At 42.4% G+C, this 15,907-nt stretch overlaps 1 protein-coding gene across 3 annotated transcripts in view; it reads right to left on the bottom strand.

The window, feature by feature from the left end:
- Nucleotides 1-366: 366 nt before the first annotated feature.
- The window catches only part of LOC126292215 (zinc finger matrin-type protein CG9776-like), a 231,839-nt gene continuing 216,298 nt past the window's right edge, over nt 367-15,907 (bottom strand). For all 3 annotated transcript variants that reach the window (XM_049986073.1, XM_049986072.1, XM_049986074.1), the window contains 2 exons: nt 14,234-14,682; nt 367-3,400 (listed from right to left, as the gene is read on the bottom strand). In XM_049986073.1, coding sequence (XP_049842030.1) covers nt 2,702-3,400; nt 14,234-14,682 — 1,148 coding nt within the window. In that variant the 3' untranslated portion in view covers nt 367-2,701. The remainder of the gene's footprint in view (nt 3,401-14,233; nt 14,683-15,907) is intronic.

The following is a 15,907-nucleotide window of genomic DNA, read 5'->3' as shown; positions in this document are numbered from 1 at the left end:
TCTTTTATTATACATTAGACCCACAAACCTCATCAAATCTTTAAAATTTGCATTGGTGTCTCTCACTTCACGTTATGGTAAATTAAAAACACATTTGGAAAGGCCAAAATCAACACACAGACGTTTCAAAAAACCTTTCTTTATTGTCCTCTTGCCTTCTCATTTATCCAACTTCTTAACAGCTAGTCCCAGCTTGTGTGTGTTCACTGAGATGTTAGAAGAAGAGCAGAAAGCTGACAAATCCTATGCAAATAAGGATCACTTTGCAGGGCTACCTATCATTAACAAGTGTTTTTTTTTAATTTTAATTTCACACTTAAATCACTGTCTTGAGGAACATCAATATCTTTAACTGAAACAATGACACCAATTTAAAAAAAATTTATTTACGAAGCTACAGATGAACAAAAAGACAGTAAAGTTACATCACAACTAATTACAATAAAATGGAAATTGTGTTAACTCTGAATGATTCAAATACTGAAAGTTCAAACTCAGAACATATATAAAACAGATAATAGAGATTTACTGTTCCAGATGACAATTTCTACACAAGGCAGATAATAAACAAAAAGAACATAGAAATAAGAAATTATGTAATACTTGAGAATTATTCTTTCACTAACTCATCAGGCCAACCACGACGTCTTAGAATGATCTGGTCCTGGAACTGCACTGTTACAACCACACACAAGTACACAAATATACGCTTTTACAGATTTTTATCACTTGTCACCTTCCCCTCCTGGCTTACATGATGTACAGGAGCAGAAAATAAGTCTCTATCAACAGTTTGACATTTCTCACACTAAATAATGTTCTCACGCATCCAAAAACAAATGATACAGTCGAAACTGTACAGGAAATATGAAAGGAGATTTGGGCTATATAACATAGTCAGTGACATTATACAAGGGACTCAAGGCATTACATAAAAAGACTATCTCTGGGTCCCATACACCACTTTCCATATAGTGTGATTTTCAACTTTATAGGTAGAATAGAAATCCTTCTAGGAGTTAAATTAAATACACCCATAGTACAGATCTAATAAACCATTTAGTCTGATATAACAAGCTCTAGACACATGCAATGTATGTACAAAGAGCCAGCTGTCCAATAATACATTTTATTATTGATTCTAAAGTACCTAAAAATATATTTATACCACATAACACTGTGGTGCAATAAACAGTCAGAAACTGCTTGCCAATACCAAATATTATCATATTTATTAACTGACCTATGGGCCAATCATAGATTGGAGAAACTACTCTTAGCAGACTTTTCATCACTTTTACCTTACGTAATAACTTTTCTGATTTCTCAAAGTAGTCTCACCTTATAACTTCAACACAATGCTAGCAGGACATTACATCTTGCTGGAATTTGTTATCTTTGAAGCAGTACTCGTCATAGCAAGAGGTGAGAACTGCAGCTTGTCATATTGCATCCATTTCACGTCACTGTAAAACATTATGATTCACATCTTTACCTTAGACAAAGAGAAATAATTTTTTTTATTACTTGCGGCATATAACACGACATCCTCCCAAGAAGAATGAGAAATAAAAATGTGACATTGCCTTTTTTTATCAGACCTTTGCACAGCACAAAATATTGGAAGCAAAGTGGCTGGATTTAAATCAATAATGCCATCAAAATATCAACACAAGAAAACTGTAAAATTATGATGACAGAATGACTTACTATTACTTATCTTCAAGAGATGAAACTTCAAATACTGCCAAGGCACATACAGAAGCAAAAAACAAACTTTTATCTAGCTTGTGGAACTGTTTCTTCGTCTGTCAGAGAGGAAAAAAGGTTAGTCTTTGAAGTACTGGGAAGCTGTGGTAGGCCACTAAAATAGCAGTCCGAGTGACCTGCTCAAACTTTCTAACTTTTTAACCTAGGCTCCTTTTTTTCTTGACAAAGGAACCAACAATTCCAAACATAACAGTTTTTCCTACTTCTGCACATGTGTATCAACAGAACTTGGAATTTCATCTGCTGTTCACACTTCTTTTTTCATTAGGAAAAGAGGAAGGCTTAATGTTTATCTTTCACAAAAGAAAAGAAAAAAAAGGTTGGAGTGGAACTGGGGGAGTGCGTTTCTACAAGTGAATCTCTTGTTTACTATTGTTGCCCACAGGAACTACAAACCCAGTACATTCAAATCAAAGCATAAACAAGTAGTACAACATTAACTTCAAAAAATACACAAATGTTGATTGTAGGTTGTTCTTCAGGCTTGATGGCAGTGGAAGTGCACAAATTACATGTCAAATTCATGATTTCAGAAATACTTTACAACTTTTACACATCTTTAAGCACAGATTCAGAGGAATAGTTGGCTACAACAATTACATTTGCTACCCATTTTCATTGTGTCACATCTGATAATCTAGTCTCTTAGGCCTACCCACTCTTCTCAGTTTCATGTTAACTGACAAGTAGTACAGCATACACTACGCGTTCTGACTGCTCTCTTTCCTTTCACAGAATCGTTAAGACGAACAACCCTCGGCAGACGATACATATAGGAACAGAGACAACAGTTGCTGTTTTATAGTGATAAACCTACAAAACAACACTTCATTATACACTACATCAGTTCGAGCCTTCAGGACAACTTCCTCAGCACATACGGCAAAAGTTTGGCAGCAACCATTCTTTGCCGGGGAAGGTCCCAGTTGCATCAGAATGTCTGTGCCGCCATGTCCTCGGCATCTATGCCGAGCATAGCGAGGTCCTCCTTGCTCATCTGACCCAGGTACGGCGGCGGCACACTCGTCGGGGGAGCACCGGGGGGCCTCACACCCACGTGCTGCGGAGGCGGCACTGCCGTCGGAGGGGGCTGCGACGTGGGGGGCTGCGAGGTCGGCGGCAGCCCGGGCGGAGGACCCACTGCGGGGGGTGGTGCGTACTGGGGGCTGCCCGAGGTGGGGGGTGGCCCGTACTGGGGGCTGGCTGTGGCGGGGGGTGGCCCGTGCACACCAGGGGGCGGCGGCCCACCGACACCGGGGGGCGGGGGGCCGCCTACGCCGGGGGGCGGAGGACCTCCCATGCCCGGTGGCGGGGGTCCGTACATCCCGGGCGGAGGCATCACGTTTGGAGGATGTCCCGGAGGGGGGCCCATCATGCCCGGAGGGGGTCCCATCATGGCGGGCGGCGGTCCCATCATCCCGGGAGGCGGACCCATCATCTGGCCCGGAGGTGGCCCGTAGCCCATCTGCGGCGGCATCACGTGGGGTCCCCACGGCGGCGGTGGCTGATGAGGGTGCATGCCGAGTGGCATCTGCTGCTGCTGTTGCTGCGGCTGCTGCTGCTGTTGACTGTCCTTTCCTTCCCCTTCTTTTCCTTCGTCTTGTCCAGGGAATAAGATATTTAGGGCCTCCTGTGAAATATTTTGAAATAAGTAATCTGATTCAGCTGAAAATGTACAAATAATCTCTCAACATATTACCCCACAAAGCAAACAGAGGACTCAGTTGTTACATTTACGCCAAAGTGGCAGGGACTGTAAGTAGTAAGTGGGGCACTGTCACGTGAAACACGGCTATATGCCAATGCTGTGTGTAATACAGCAACTATAGAGTTATCATTAGTTTTGTTTAAGCATTATCACATCTGATCACAGTGACACTGTATACATCTACATTTTGTCCAAATAAATCACTGGCTGCTTCACTGCCTATACATCATTACTTTCATAAAAAATATAATGCAGTACACCTTTGACAAACTACGTCCTCTCATTCACACACACAATATCATCTCTATTCTGGCAACTTGTAAAGCACATTGCAACTTTTCCTCAGTTTCACTGCTAGCTTTTAACACCAGTCCTATGTGACAAAAAAAGTGAAGCTTCCACGAAATTGATATTGCCTTACATCATTCACAATACTGCCAAAATTGCTAATAACACACTTATCCATTTTAATATAAACCCTTTTTCTTATAGTCTGTGTCGCACATTTACTTTATAAATGTCTAGTTTTTATCAGTACTGATCTATGTAGTTACTAAGCAACCCATCCTTTCTGTGTGGAATGATACATTACACTGACCTGTACTTTCACATGGATATGACAGGTTACTTGCATAGCTACACAAATTTGAAGATGATCAATACTGATTGAAAATAAGCATAGCATAAAACTTAAAAGATCAACTGCGATGATAAAAATAAAGGATAAATTTCAAATTACAAAATAGTTGCAAAAAGTCTCATAACAACTATCTTAGCAACACTGACATTTACCTAATATATATCGGCACTCAAATATGTGCCCTTTGCTTTATTCTTCATCTTCGCAGATCACCACCATTGTTAGCTGGTTTATTTATTGTGAGTCTCATGACCTCATTTCTTCATTCACATCTTCAATAATGAAATCTTTGATGAGATGTCTCTATCCACAATGACCTTCACCTCTTTTTAATATAATATGAAGAAATAGGCTTTTTTTTTTTTTTTTTTTTTTTGCTTGATCCAACCGAACACTTACTACACCTTTGGTCTTCTGCCTCTGATTTTGTCTTGTAAATTTCAAAAGAAACCTCTTCTCTTCTCAAAATAAGACAAAGGATCTGGAGGTATCTTTGGTTGACACAGGAACATAAACTTCTTGTGATGCTAAGTTTACTATAATGGAAGTGTCAGTTCTCATTTGCATTCACGGTACGTATATCTTCTGCCAACACCACATCTCGAAGACACCAGTTTGGCTCTTGTCACTAGCTTTCATGGTCTAGGTCTTGCAATGGTAGAACAACAACTATTCCGCCAACTGCATCGTCGTCGTATTGGATATCGTCCAGTTCTGCCTGATCTTATTAAGTTGAACCACTGCAGCTCAGCCAAGGACGATTCACTATTTTATTTCTTATCACACTTGTCTACATCATTGATTAGAGATTCTAAATTCACATAATCATTCCCTACCCTCATATCCTTTAAGTAAAGTTAAAGCTGAATTTGATCTCAGCCTTGGCAACAGTAACCATTAGTTTGATCGATTTCATGTTTGACTGTACATAAACTTTAACCAACATTCTTCACTCTGGAGAATCCACTTCCATCTAGCATTTTGACTTACCATCCATTTATTCAATTTATTTTACTTGCACATTCCATCGTATTTTCAGGTCAGCACTATCACTCCTTTCCCCTTCTCATCGTCAATGCACTTACATTAACAGCAAACAGCCATGGTTTTCTGCATATGCATTCCCTGCTATCAATTTCTGTGCTTGCAATACAGGGTATCAAAATGAACTATTCTGAACTGGGACATGGCTGTACACAGTCATGTGACCAAGTCAGCTACTGCTATAGCTGAGCCTACCTTTCTATTTGTTGAATGTTAATAGGGGGTGTGCCAGAAACAGCTGACGTTTTTTAAGCTTTCTTTTGCAAGGCACTCGCTGTGCCTCACCGTAACACTACACACCATTTTGGGCACTGTTCCCTGGAGTTTAGTTGAGACAGGGGACTGGTCTGTGGAACACCACATTGCATAGGTAGAGGAGTAGACAGGACTTATCACAGCTGCACAGTACAACTTTCGATTCCCCTAGTTGCAATACTCTGTCGCTGAAGGTATTGAAATGGTATCAAGATGGAACTGTAGAGGCCACTAAACCAGCAGGACATCCTGCAAATCTCATACGAGACATGATCTCATGCAGTCTCAATCGTGGCAAGCTACGGTGCTCGGGTTGGCGGATACCAGCGTTCACCGTGCCCTGCACAAAGCTCTTCACTATCGTATGCACAATCTTACTATAGGAACAAGATGAAACTTCAATTTTTCATCAAGTTCTTGTGACTACTGCAAGCTGAAGAACACATTGTGAACAGGTTGCTACTGTCAGATGAGGGCCATTCCCACTTATCTGTGTATGTAAACAAATGGAACCCTCCTTTCTGGGCTGCACACCAACATCTACACACATACTTTACAAGCCTCCATGTGAATTTCAGGATCATTCTACGGATAGTGCAAAAGTGACAATATAGTGTGCCATTTCCTCCAGTTGCATTATTGGTCTGTATTGAAGCAGTCAATTATGAGCTACACACAGCCAAGGAACTGTTTCTAGGAGGAGTCATTTCTCACTTTGGGGGACATCAACTGGCCTGCTTGTTCACCAAACCTGACAGTATCTGATTACTTTCAAACAAAGTTCCTGGGCAAAGCCAAACCAGTACTGCAGGTCACAAGATCAAACTCACAAGTGCATTTGGGAGATTCCAAACAACATGTTGCGACAAGATACATTATCTCTTCCAGACAGATTACATGAACGCGTTACTCGGCATGATGGGCACTTACAAAATATTACTTTCAGCAAATAGCAATACACACAAATTCTCCATAAAAAGAGAAAATACTGACACTTTCTCCTGAAGTAGTGCTTCATTTCCAAACTGCCGGCTGTCGGCTGTTTCTGGAACACTCTGAAAGTGTGAATCATCTTATCCCCACAACAAACACAACTTGAAGATATGAGAGAGAGAGAGAGAGAGAGAGAGAGAGAGAGAGAGAGAGAGAGAGAGAGAGAGAGGGGGGGGGGGAGCCTTCCCACAACCCAGGATGAGCCAGGACCCTTCAGACACATCAAAACACTATTCTTAATAATTTACACAACAAGTCACACACCTCAGAAAATCTTAAAATTTGTACCATATTCTGCTGATTGTCGGCTAAAACAGAGGGCATATCGGTCAATAAACTAACCTCTGTCCTCTTGTCTAAATATAAAATAAATTCATTTAAAATGAGGTGTACTGTAATGTGTACACCGTAAGCACCACACACTAGAGGGTCCTCCTGGTAGCCACTGAGACCTATTCGAAAGGGAGTGAAAACTTCCTGTCACCGGTGATACGGCACTGCCCAGTTACTTATACCTTACTGCTGTCCCTTTCAGTCACTCTTCCACCCACTGACTTATGCTCCTGAAGTAGTAAGCATACAGGGTGCCCAAGATGAATGGTCAACATTCATGTATATGATAGAAACAATCACTTGGAAAAGAAAGAAGTTTCGTAAATGTGGGCGCTAAAATGTATAGCTTTAGAGCAATGAGCAATTCTTCGTTTCAATACTGTTGCTACTGATCTCTTCTACTGCAAGATTTCTCCTTCATATTTTGAGAGGTGGTTAAAAAAGAAAAAAAAGGTCCTGCTAACATGGGGTCCAAAATGCATTCCTTAAAACCTATTAGTACTTTTTCATCTTCACTACTTTGAAACACACTACTACTACTGAACAAGATCTCACAGTTCTTAACCCGTTGTGCCGCTGAATACTGACCGTTCCTCCTGGAATACTATATAACACAGCATGTAGGCTGGATAGTATACAGAGCCCCCTGAATCCTGGCACTCAGCAGAATGACACTTCCCTTTCCTTGCAAGCAGAGAAGAGGATCTCGGATGTTCTGGATGTATTTGTCTGCTAAGTACACCCGTGGAACAGATTTAAGGAGTCAGGTTAGAAAAGGTGTTTCTCAGGAAAGGTGTGTATGTCTGCTTCAGGCTATCACAATTGCATGCAATGTGCACTGTGAAAGTAAATTTGTTTGATAAACGAATCTTGAAGCTATCCTCAGACAAAAGAACAGATGAGAGTTGCCCTGATTAGACCCATCTGTAAATATATAGTTGTGGTGCACATTTCATAATCATTAAAATAAAAATGATAATATTGCAAGAAATGTTAGCTATTTATCACTGTCTTTCCACTAATTCTAAGAGAAAGAAATTAATATTCAGAAAATGTTGTGTGAAAGCTCTCAGAGGCTACCAAGTTCACCAATGGTCACAGAAATATAGCTGAGGTGACCACTGGAATGAAGACTTAACTAAAACATATTGAAAATAAAGATTCCAAGACTTACCAAGCGGGAAAGCGCCGGCAGACAGGCACATGAACAAAACACACAAACACACACACAGAATTACAAGCTTTCGCAACTGGCAGTTGCTTCGTCAGGAAGGAAGGAAGGAGAGGGAAAAATGAAAGGGTGTGGGTTTTAAGGGAGAGGGTAAGGAGTCATTCCAATCCCGGGAGCGGAAAGACTTCCCTTAGGGGAAAAAAAGGACAGGTATACACTCGCACACACACACACACATATCCATCCGCACATACACAGACACAAGCAGACATATTTAATTGGAATATTATTGGAATATTATTGGAATGACTCCTTACCCTCTCCCTTAAAACCCACACCCTTTCATTTTCCCTCTCCTTCCTTCCTTCCTGACGAAGCAACTGCCAGTTGCGAAAGCTTGTAATTCTGTGTGTGTGTTTGTGTGTTTTGTTCATGTGCCTGTCTGCCGGCGCTTTCCCGCTTGGTAAGTCTTGGAATCTTTATTTTTAATATATTTTTCCCATGTGGAAGTTTCTTTCTGTTTTATTTACTAAAACATATTGAGATTGAGATACAAACGATCAAACATCTTAAGTAGATTTTTTTACTCATTTTAAACTCTCTTAAATGGGCTAAATTTCAGTCAAATATAAATAAAATATTGTGGGTTCTGCATATATGATGTATTAGTGTAATGTGTGAGAATTACTGAGCAATTTGGATCTCAGTAAATCACTCTTCCGAAGAATGCCTCAATTACTCCACACACTCTATTCATGTAAACATTAAAAAAATATTTGAGTCCTTTACTTTCCCTCTTAAGAGGGGACAAAGAAAGGGAAAGATCAGGAACACTATTTTATTTTGATGATAAGCTCTCTGGCCTCCATCTAGGTGGCAGTGCAGAAGTACTGTGATGTTTCGATGCGTGGCATACTCATCACTCTGCCAGGAAATGAAGAGTACAACACTCGTCAAACTGATGCAGTACCTCAGCACTGTCACCAAGCTGGAGACTTGAGAGCTTATTACCTGTATTCTACACCAGGAAAGTGTCTGTGTATGTATGGATGTGTGTGTGTGTGTGTGTGTGTGTGTGTGTGTGTGTGTGTGTGTGTGTGTGTGTGTGTGTGTGTGTGTGTGCGCGTGTGTGTGCGTGCGCGCGTGCGCGCGCCTTAAAACCCACATCCTTTCATATTTTTTTTTCCTTCCCCCTTTCCTGACAAAGCAGCCGCCGGTTGCGAAAGCTCGAAATTCTCTGTGTGTGTTTGTGTGTAACTTCCACATGGGAAAAATATATTAAAAACAAAGCTTCCAAGACTTACCAAGCGGGAAAGTGCCGGTAGACAGGCACAATAAAATAACACACACACACAAAATTACGAGCTTTCGCAACCGGCGCTTCTTCATCAGGAAAGAGGGAAGGAGAAGGAAAGATGAAAGGATGTGGGTTTTAAGGGAGAGGGTAAGGAGCCATTCCAATCCCGGGAGCGGAAAGACTTACCTTGGGGGAGGGGGGGGGGGGGGGGGGGGGGGGGGGGGGCGCGCGCGCGCGCACACACACACACACACACACACACACACACACACACACACACACACACACACAGACACAAGCAGACGTATTTAAAGGCAAAGAGTTTGGGCAGAGATGTCAGTCAAGGCGGAAGTGCAGAGGCAAAGATGATGTTGAATGACAGGTGAGGTATGAGTGGCGGCAACTTGAAATTAGCGGAAATTGAGGCCTGGTTGATAACGAGAAGAGAGGATATATTGAAGGGCAAGTTCCCATCTCCGGAGTTCGGATAGGTTGGTGTTGGTGGGAAGTATCCAGATAACCCGGACGGTGTAACACTGTGCCAAGATGTGCTGGCCGTGCACCAAGGCATGTTTAGCCACAGGGTGATCCTCATTACCAACGAACACTGTCTGCCTGTGTCCATTCATGCGAATGGACAGTTTGTTGCTGGTCATTCCCACATAGAAAGTGTCACAGTGTAGGCAGGTCAGTTGGTAAACCACGTGGGTGCTTTCACACTTGGCTCTGCCTTTGATCGTGTACACCTTCCGGGTTACAGGACTGGAGTAGGTGGTGGTGGGAGGGTGCATAGGACAGGTTTTACACCGGGGGCGATTACAAGGGTAGGAGCCAGAGGGCAGGGAAGGTGATTTGGGGATTTCATAGGGTTGAACCAAGAGGTTACGAAGGTTAGGTGGACGGCGGAAAGACACTCTTGGTGAAGTGGGGAGGATTTCATGAAGGATGGATCTCATTTCGGGGCAGGATTTTAGGAAGTCGTATCCCTGCTGGAGAGCCACATTCAGAGTCTGATCCAGTCCTGGGAAGTATCCTGTCACATGTGGGGCACTTTTGGGGTTCTTCTGTGAGAGGTTCTGGGTTTGAGGGGATGAGGAAGAGGCTCTGGTTATGTGCTTCTGTACCAGGTCAGAAGGGTAGTTGCAGGATGCGAAACCTGTTTTCAGGTTTTTGGTGTAATGGTTCAGGGATTCAGGACTGGAGCAGATTCGTTTGCCACGAAGGTCTAGGCTGTAGGGAAGGGAGCGTTTGATATGGAATGGGTGGCAGCTGTCATAATGGAGGTACTGTTGCTTGTTGGTGGGTTTGATGTGGACGGATGTCCACATGTGACAGAGTGGTGTAAGCACCATATAATGTAACTACCTCTGCTTGGTTTTATGGACCTGATGATGATACATACCACCGAAACTAATAATCCAGTACTAGTGTTAGCATAGCAATCTTGTACAAATAAATTGTTTTCCAAAAGAAGACTACAACAAATTTATAATTTTGAATTTTGAGGCAGAATCTACATCTATATATTTATTACGAATGTGTATTTTTCAGATTCCTATTAATACAAGAGATATGGTAAGCGTAAAAATGAAACTTCAGATGACTGTGCACTATTAGCCTCATGACACTCTTTGGAGGGACTGAAATGAAATAAAATAAAAAGAAATTAATCAGCGTTGTGGGTAAAATCTTCTCAGGTATTGTTGGAAAGGTAAGTGCGAGTATTAGTTGAGGACCAATTGGATGAAAATCAGTGTGGGTTTAGGCCTCTTAGAGGTTGTCAGGACCAGATCTTTAGTTTACGGCAAATAATGGAGAAGTGTTATGAGTGGAACAGGGAATTGTATCTATGCTTTATAGATCTAGAGAAGGCATATGACCGGGTTCCTAGGAGGAAGTTATTGTCTGCTCTACAAGATTATGGAATAGGAGGCAAGCTTTTGCAAGCAATTGAAGGTCTTTACATGGACAGTCAGGCAGCAGTTAGAGTTGACGGTAAATTGAGTTCATGGTTCAGAGTAGTTTCAGGGGTAAGACAAGGCTGCAACCTGTCTCCACTGTTGTTCATATTATTTATGGATCATATGTTGAAAACAATAGACTGGCTGGGTGAGATTAAGATATGTGAACATAAAATAAGCAGTCTTGCATATGTGGATGACTTAGTTGTGATGGCAGATTCGATTGAAAGTTTGCAAAGTAATATTTCAGAGCTAGATCAGAAATGTAACGACATGGTATGAAGATTAGCATCTCCAAAATGAAAGTAATGTCAGTGGGAAAGAAATATAAATGGATTGAGTGCCAAATAGGAGGAACAAAGTTAGAACAGGGGGACGGTTTCAAGTACTTAGGGTGCATATTCTCACAGGATGGCAACATAGTGAAAGAACTGGAAGCGAGGTGTAGCAAAGCTAATGCAGTGAGCACTCAGCTACGATCTACTCTCTTCTGCAAGAAGGAAGTCAGTACCAAGACTAAGTTATCTGTGCACCGTTCAATCTTTCGACTAATTTTGTTGTAATGGAGCGAAAGCTGGGTGGATTCAGGTTACCTTATCAACAAGGTTGAGGTTACGGATATGAAAGTAGCTAGGGTGATTGCAGGTACTAGTAGATGGGAACAATGGCAGGAGGGTGTCCACAATGAGGAAATCAAAGAAAAACTGGGAATGAACTCTATAGATGTAGCAGTCAGAGCGAACAGGCTTAGATGGTGGGGTCATGTTACACGCATGGGAGAAGCAAGGTTACCCAAGAGACTCATGGGTTCAGCAGTAGAGGGTAGGAGGAGTCGGGGCAGACCAAGGAGAAGGCACCTGGATTCAGTTAAGAATGATTTTGAAGTTATAGGTTTAACATCAGAAGAGGCACCAATGTTAGCACTGAATAGGGGATCATGGAGGAATTTTGTAAGGGGGGGCTATGCTCCAGACTGAACGCTGAAAGGCATAACGAGATTTAGATGATGATGATGATGATGATACAATCATTACCAATACGTAAGAAGCTAACCACAAGCCAAACAAGACTGCTCTTTTGTAATGTGGCACCCTGTGTACCCAGGGTGAGGATAGTTTCAGGTAAGAGAGTGAGAAATTACAGGGATTAAAATTCTTCTGGGTATTATGCCGCATCATTACTAAAAACTAACAACAATAATAAACTAAAACCGACATTTCGGCCGAATTGTAACGGCCTTCCTCAGGGCACCACTGGTTTTGCATGGGTATAGGTGCTTCTATTTATTACAGACTATCGATGTCTGACGTCACTGTTGTAAAACTTCTAATTGGTCCTCTAATATGATTGGCTAGTTGTGACGTAAGGGAAGATGGAAGGAAAGAGGCTATTCGTGGATGTCCATGTCGTGAACAGTTGGTAGCTGTCTGCCAATCAGTGTTCGGCTTCTGGTCGGCAAGTTTTCCTCCTAGTGTGCCCAGAAGTGAACTGACAGTTGCTCTACAGCTGGTTTGTGCAGATATGTCCGTGTCCTGTGTAGCTTCTGCCCCACGACAGCTTGTGGCCCGTTGGACTGGGATGGCCGGCAGCCAGGACGCCGGGAGTTTGTAGCCATCTTCTCTGTTGATGTGGTCAGGTTGCTTAATCATTTTGATTGCCTCCCGTATTTTGTGTTCTCGCATCCACGATTGTTTCACCAGTACTCACGCTTCCTGGAACCTGGTAAGTTGTCCACAGCCACGGTGGTGTTCCGCTATCGCCGATTTATTATGTTTTGTAATTGTACATAGAGCTCGTGTTCTGCTACACCTAAGCTGACAGGTTTCCCTGTTTCTCCCATGTAGGCAGCTCTGGTATCAAACCGTAGTTCGCAAACACCTGTAGTGTTAAGATTGTTGACTACATCCTTGGTGGAACCTATCATGTTGTGGATCCTGTGACTGCTTCGAAAAATCAGTTTGAAACCTCGTCGGCGGAGGACATTGCCTAGCCATTCACTGATGCCTTTTACGAGTGGTAAGTGTACCAGTGAAAGCTTCTCTTCTTTGTCTTCTTCTCGTGTTCTGCTCCCTCAACAGAGAAGATGGCTACAAACTCCCGGTGTCCTGGCTGCCAGCCATCCCAGTCCAACGGGCTTCAAGCGGTCACGGGGCAGAAGCTACACGGGACACGGACATATCTGCACAAACAGCTGTAGAGCAACTGTCAGTCCATTTCCGCGCACCGCAGGAGGAAAACTTGACGACCAGAAGATGAACGCTGATTGGCGGACAGCTACCAATTGTTGACGACATGGACATCCACGAATAGCCTCTTTCCTTTCATCTTCCCATACATCACGACTAGCCAATCTCCCCATGCAAAACCAATAGTGCCCTGAGGAAGGCCGCTGCAATTTGGCCGAAACGTCGGTTTTAGTTTATTATTGTTGTTAGTTTTTAGCAACGACACGGCATAATACCCAGAAGAATTTTAATCACTATGACACCAACCGCAGAAGCCTATGTTCTTATATGAGAAATTACAGTTAGCTTTTACCACTAAAACTGAAATTTTACTATGGAAATGGCTATGCACACAAACATATTATGAAATTTTTCTGTCTTGAGCTCAAGTTGTTCACATGCGTGAACAATTTGGGGCTATGAAACTTGTCGTGAGCCACGGTTAGTCAGATGTTGAAAGGATATCTTCCATTCCTGTCACACCTCGTGGCGCCCGCTTCCAAACATTGTTCTGGGTTACACATTAACAGCATGTGTGAAGTGGCCCGTCATGTTCGTGCATCATCTATAACTGAGCAGTAGCAGACAGTGGATGTGGCAAGACCGTAGTGGCAAGTGACAGATGTCAACTATCAAGTAATTTTAATTCATCTATAGTAGTGGTATGTGGGACCCATCACTTCGTACTGTATGGTGGCCTGTGGAGTATGTATGTAGATTTAGATGAAAGACATGGGGGAGGGTCAAAGAGAGAAGAGAAGGGGGGAGGGTCAGAGAGAGAGAGAGAGAGAGAGAGAGAGAGAGAGAGAGAGAGAGAGAGAGAGAGAGCAGCTAACCTGGAAATCTCTAGGTAGAGGTCCCTCAGCACCAGCACCAGTCTTTGAAACAGCCGCATCTGTCACTGCCATCTCGCCATGGGCAATGTTCGGTCGAATATTTGGTGGCACTGCGGCGGCTTCAGACTGCTGCGGTACAGGATCATGCCCAGGTGGTGTAGTCTCGTCGACGGCTACAACGGACACTGCCGGTGGCGGAGGTTGTTCCATTGTAGCAGGTGGAGGTGGCTGCTCCATCCTCGCGGGCCTTGACGGTGAACTGCTCGGTGGGGCTACAGTTCTGCCTGCCTTTGCACTCGTCTGCTGAGAAGCAGTAGGTTTTGGAGCTGGCACGTTCTCTGCAATTGGTGCTGACGGTTCGCCTGAGTTTTCGTCATCGATCTCCATGTCCTGAGGCTCGGGCAGAGGACCAAAGGGTACAGTGTCTCCAGTCTCATCATTTTTGTCATCTGGAAAGAGAAACACAATAAAATTTGAAGTGTACACAATTATTTTCATTAAGCATATCAACTTGCTCACATTCATACACAGTATCACTCCCAGGCACACAATAACTAAAACTGATAAAATATATTAGAGTAAATAAGCTGTTTTAAAAATAAACAAACTACTAACACAGTAAGTTAGGAACTAGTGTACGGCTGAGCTCTCGCATAATATATAAATAAGAATAAACCAGCTATCGCGAATAAATATTAAAATTTTATAACCAATACTTTACATTAATGAGCAGATAAAAATTTTTATAATTTGTATCTCATCTATCATGGGCCAATTTAAAAGACAGACCGACAGAGAGAGAGAGAGAGAGAGAGAGAGAGAGAGAGAGAGAGAGAGAGAGAGAGAGAGAGAGCGCAAATCATCCGATAACCAGGCTGCATTCCTTCTGCCACGATATAAAGGATATCCAATGGAATTGTGGCACAGTCATCATTATATGTCACCACAAACTAATAGCTTCTCACATGCCACATATGTGTGTCTTGTACAGAAGCCGTGGAGCCCTGGGATTTGCAGTTGGCTTTGTCTCTTCCACATTTCTCACATCCATACAACACTCATTTCTTTCTCAACAAGAAAATTCACAAAACTCCGACAGATCACATAAAAAGTGTGTTCAAAATGTAAATGGAGTTATTACTCTGAATCACATATTTTATTCAGTCCTGTGTTGGTAAAAATGTCTGAAAAGTATCTGCCTATGCTAGCCATATTGTATTGTATACTGTGTTGTCACCTGTCAAAAATGTTACATGTGTTTTGCAGTATTGGTGATTATTTATTTTCTATAAAAATAAATTACTGAAGTTGCTACAAAAATGATCGAAATTTACTATATAGTGAGTGTATTAGTGTATTTGAGGAGTCCACTGTCATCTAGCACGATTTATGCCGAGCGAATGGGGACAAAAGTCTGCCACCGTATGCCAGCACCTGGTGGCACTGATGCACACTTCTAGTTGAGTGGCAAGGGCTAACTTTGAATATCACAAATTATGCACTTGGCTTAACAATGGGTTTGGCCAGCGTTATACGTTTGGGCCAATCCATACCAAGTGGTCCAGCACTGGTCTCAGAAAAATTTTATATTTTTTGGGTGAATCCCCCCAATGTTTAGTAGTCACAAAAACAATTTTTTTTAAAATTATTGTTCATTATTTTCAAATGGCGGCT

Source organism: Schistocerca gregaria, chromosome 9, assembly GCF_023897955.1.
Source record: "Schistocerca gregaria isolate iqSchGreg1 chromosome 9, iqSchGreg1.2, whole genome shotgun sequence".
Lineage (NCBI taxonomy): Eukaryota > Metazoa > Arthropoda > Insecta > Orthoptera > Acrididae > Schistocerca > Schistocerca gregaria.
The sequence above is the reverse complement of the archived record's forward strand: the minus strand, read 5'-3'. Positions and strand labels throughout refer to the sequence as shown.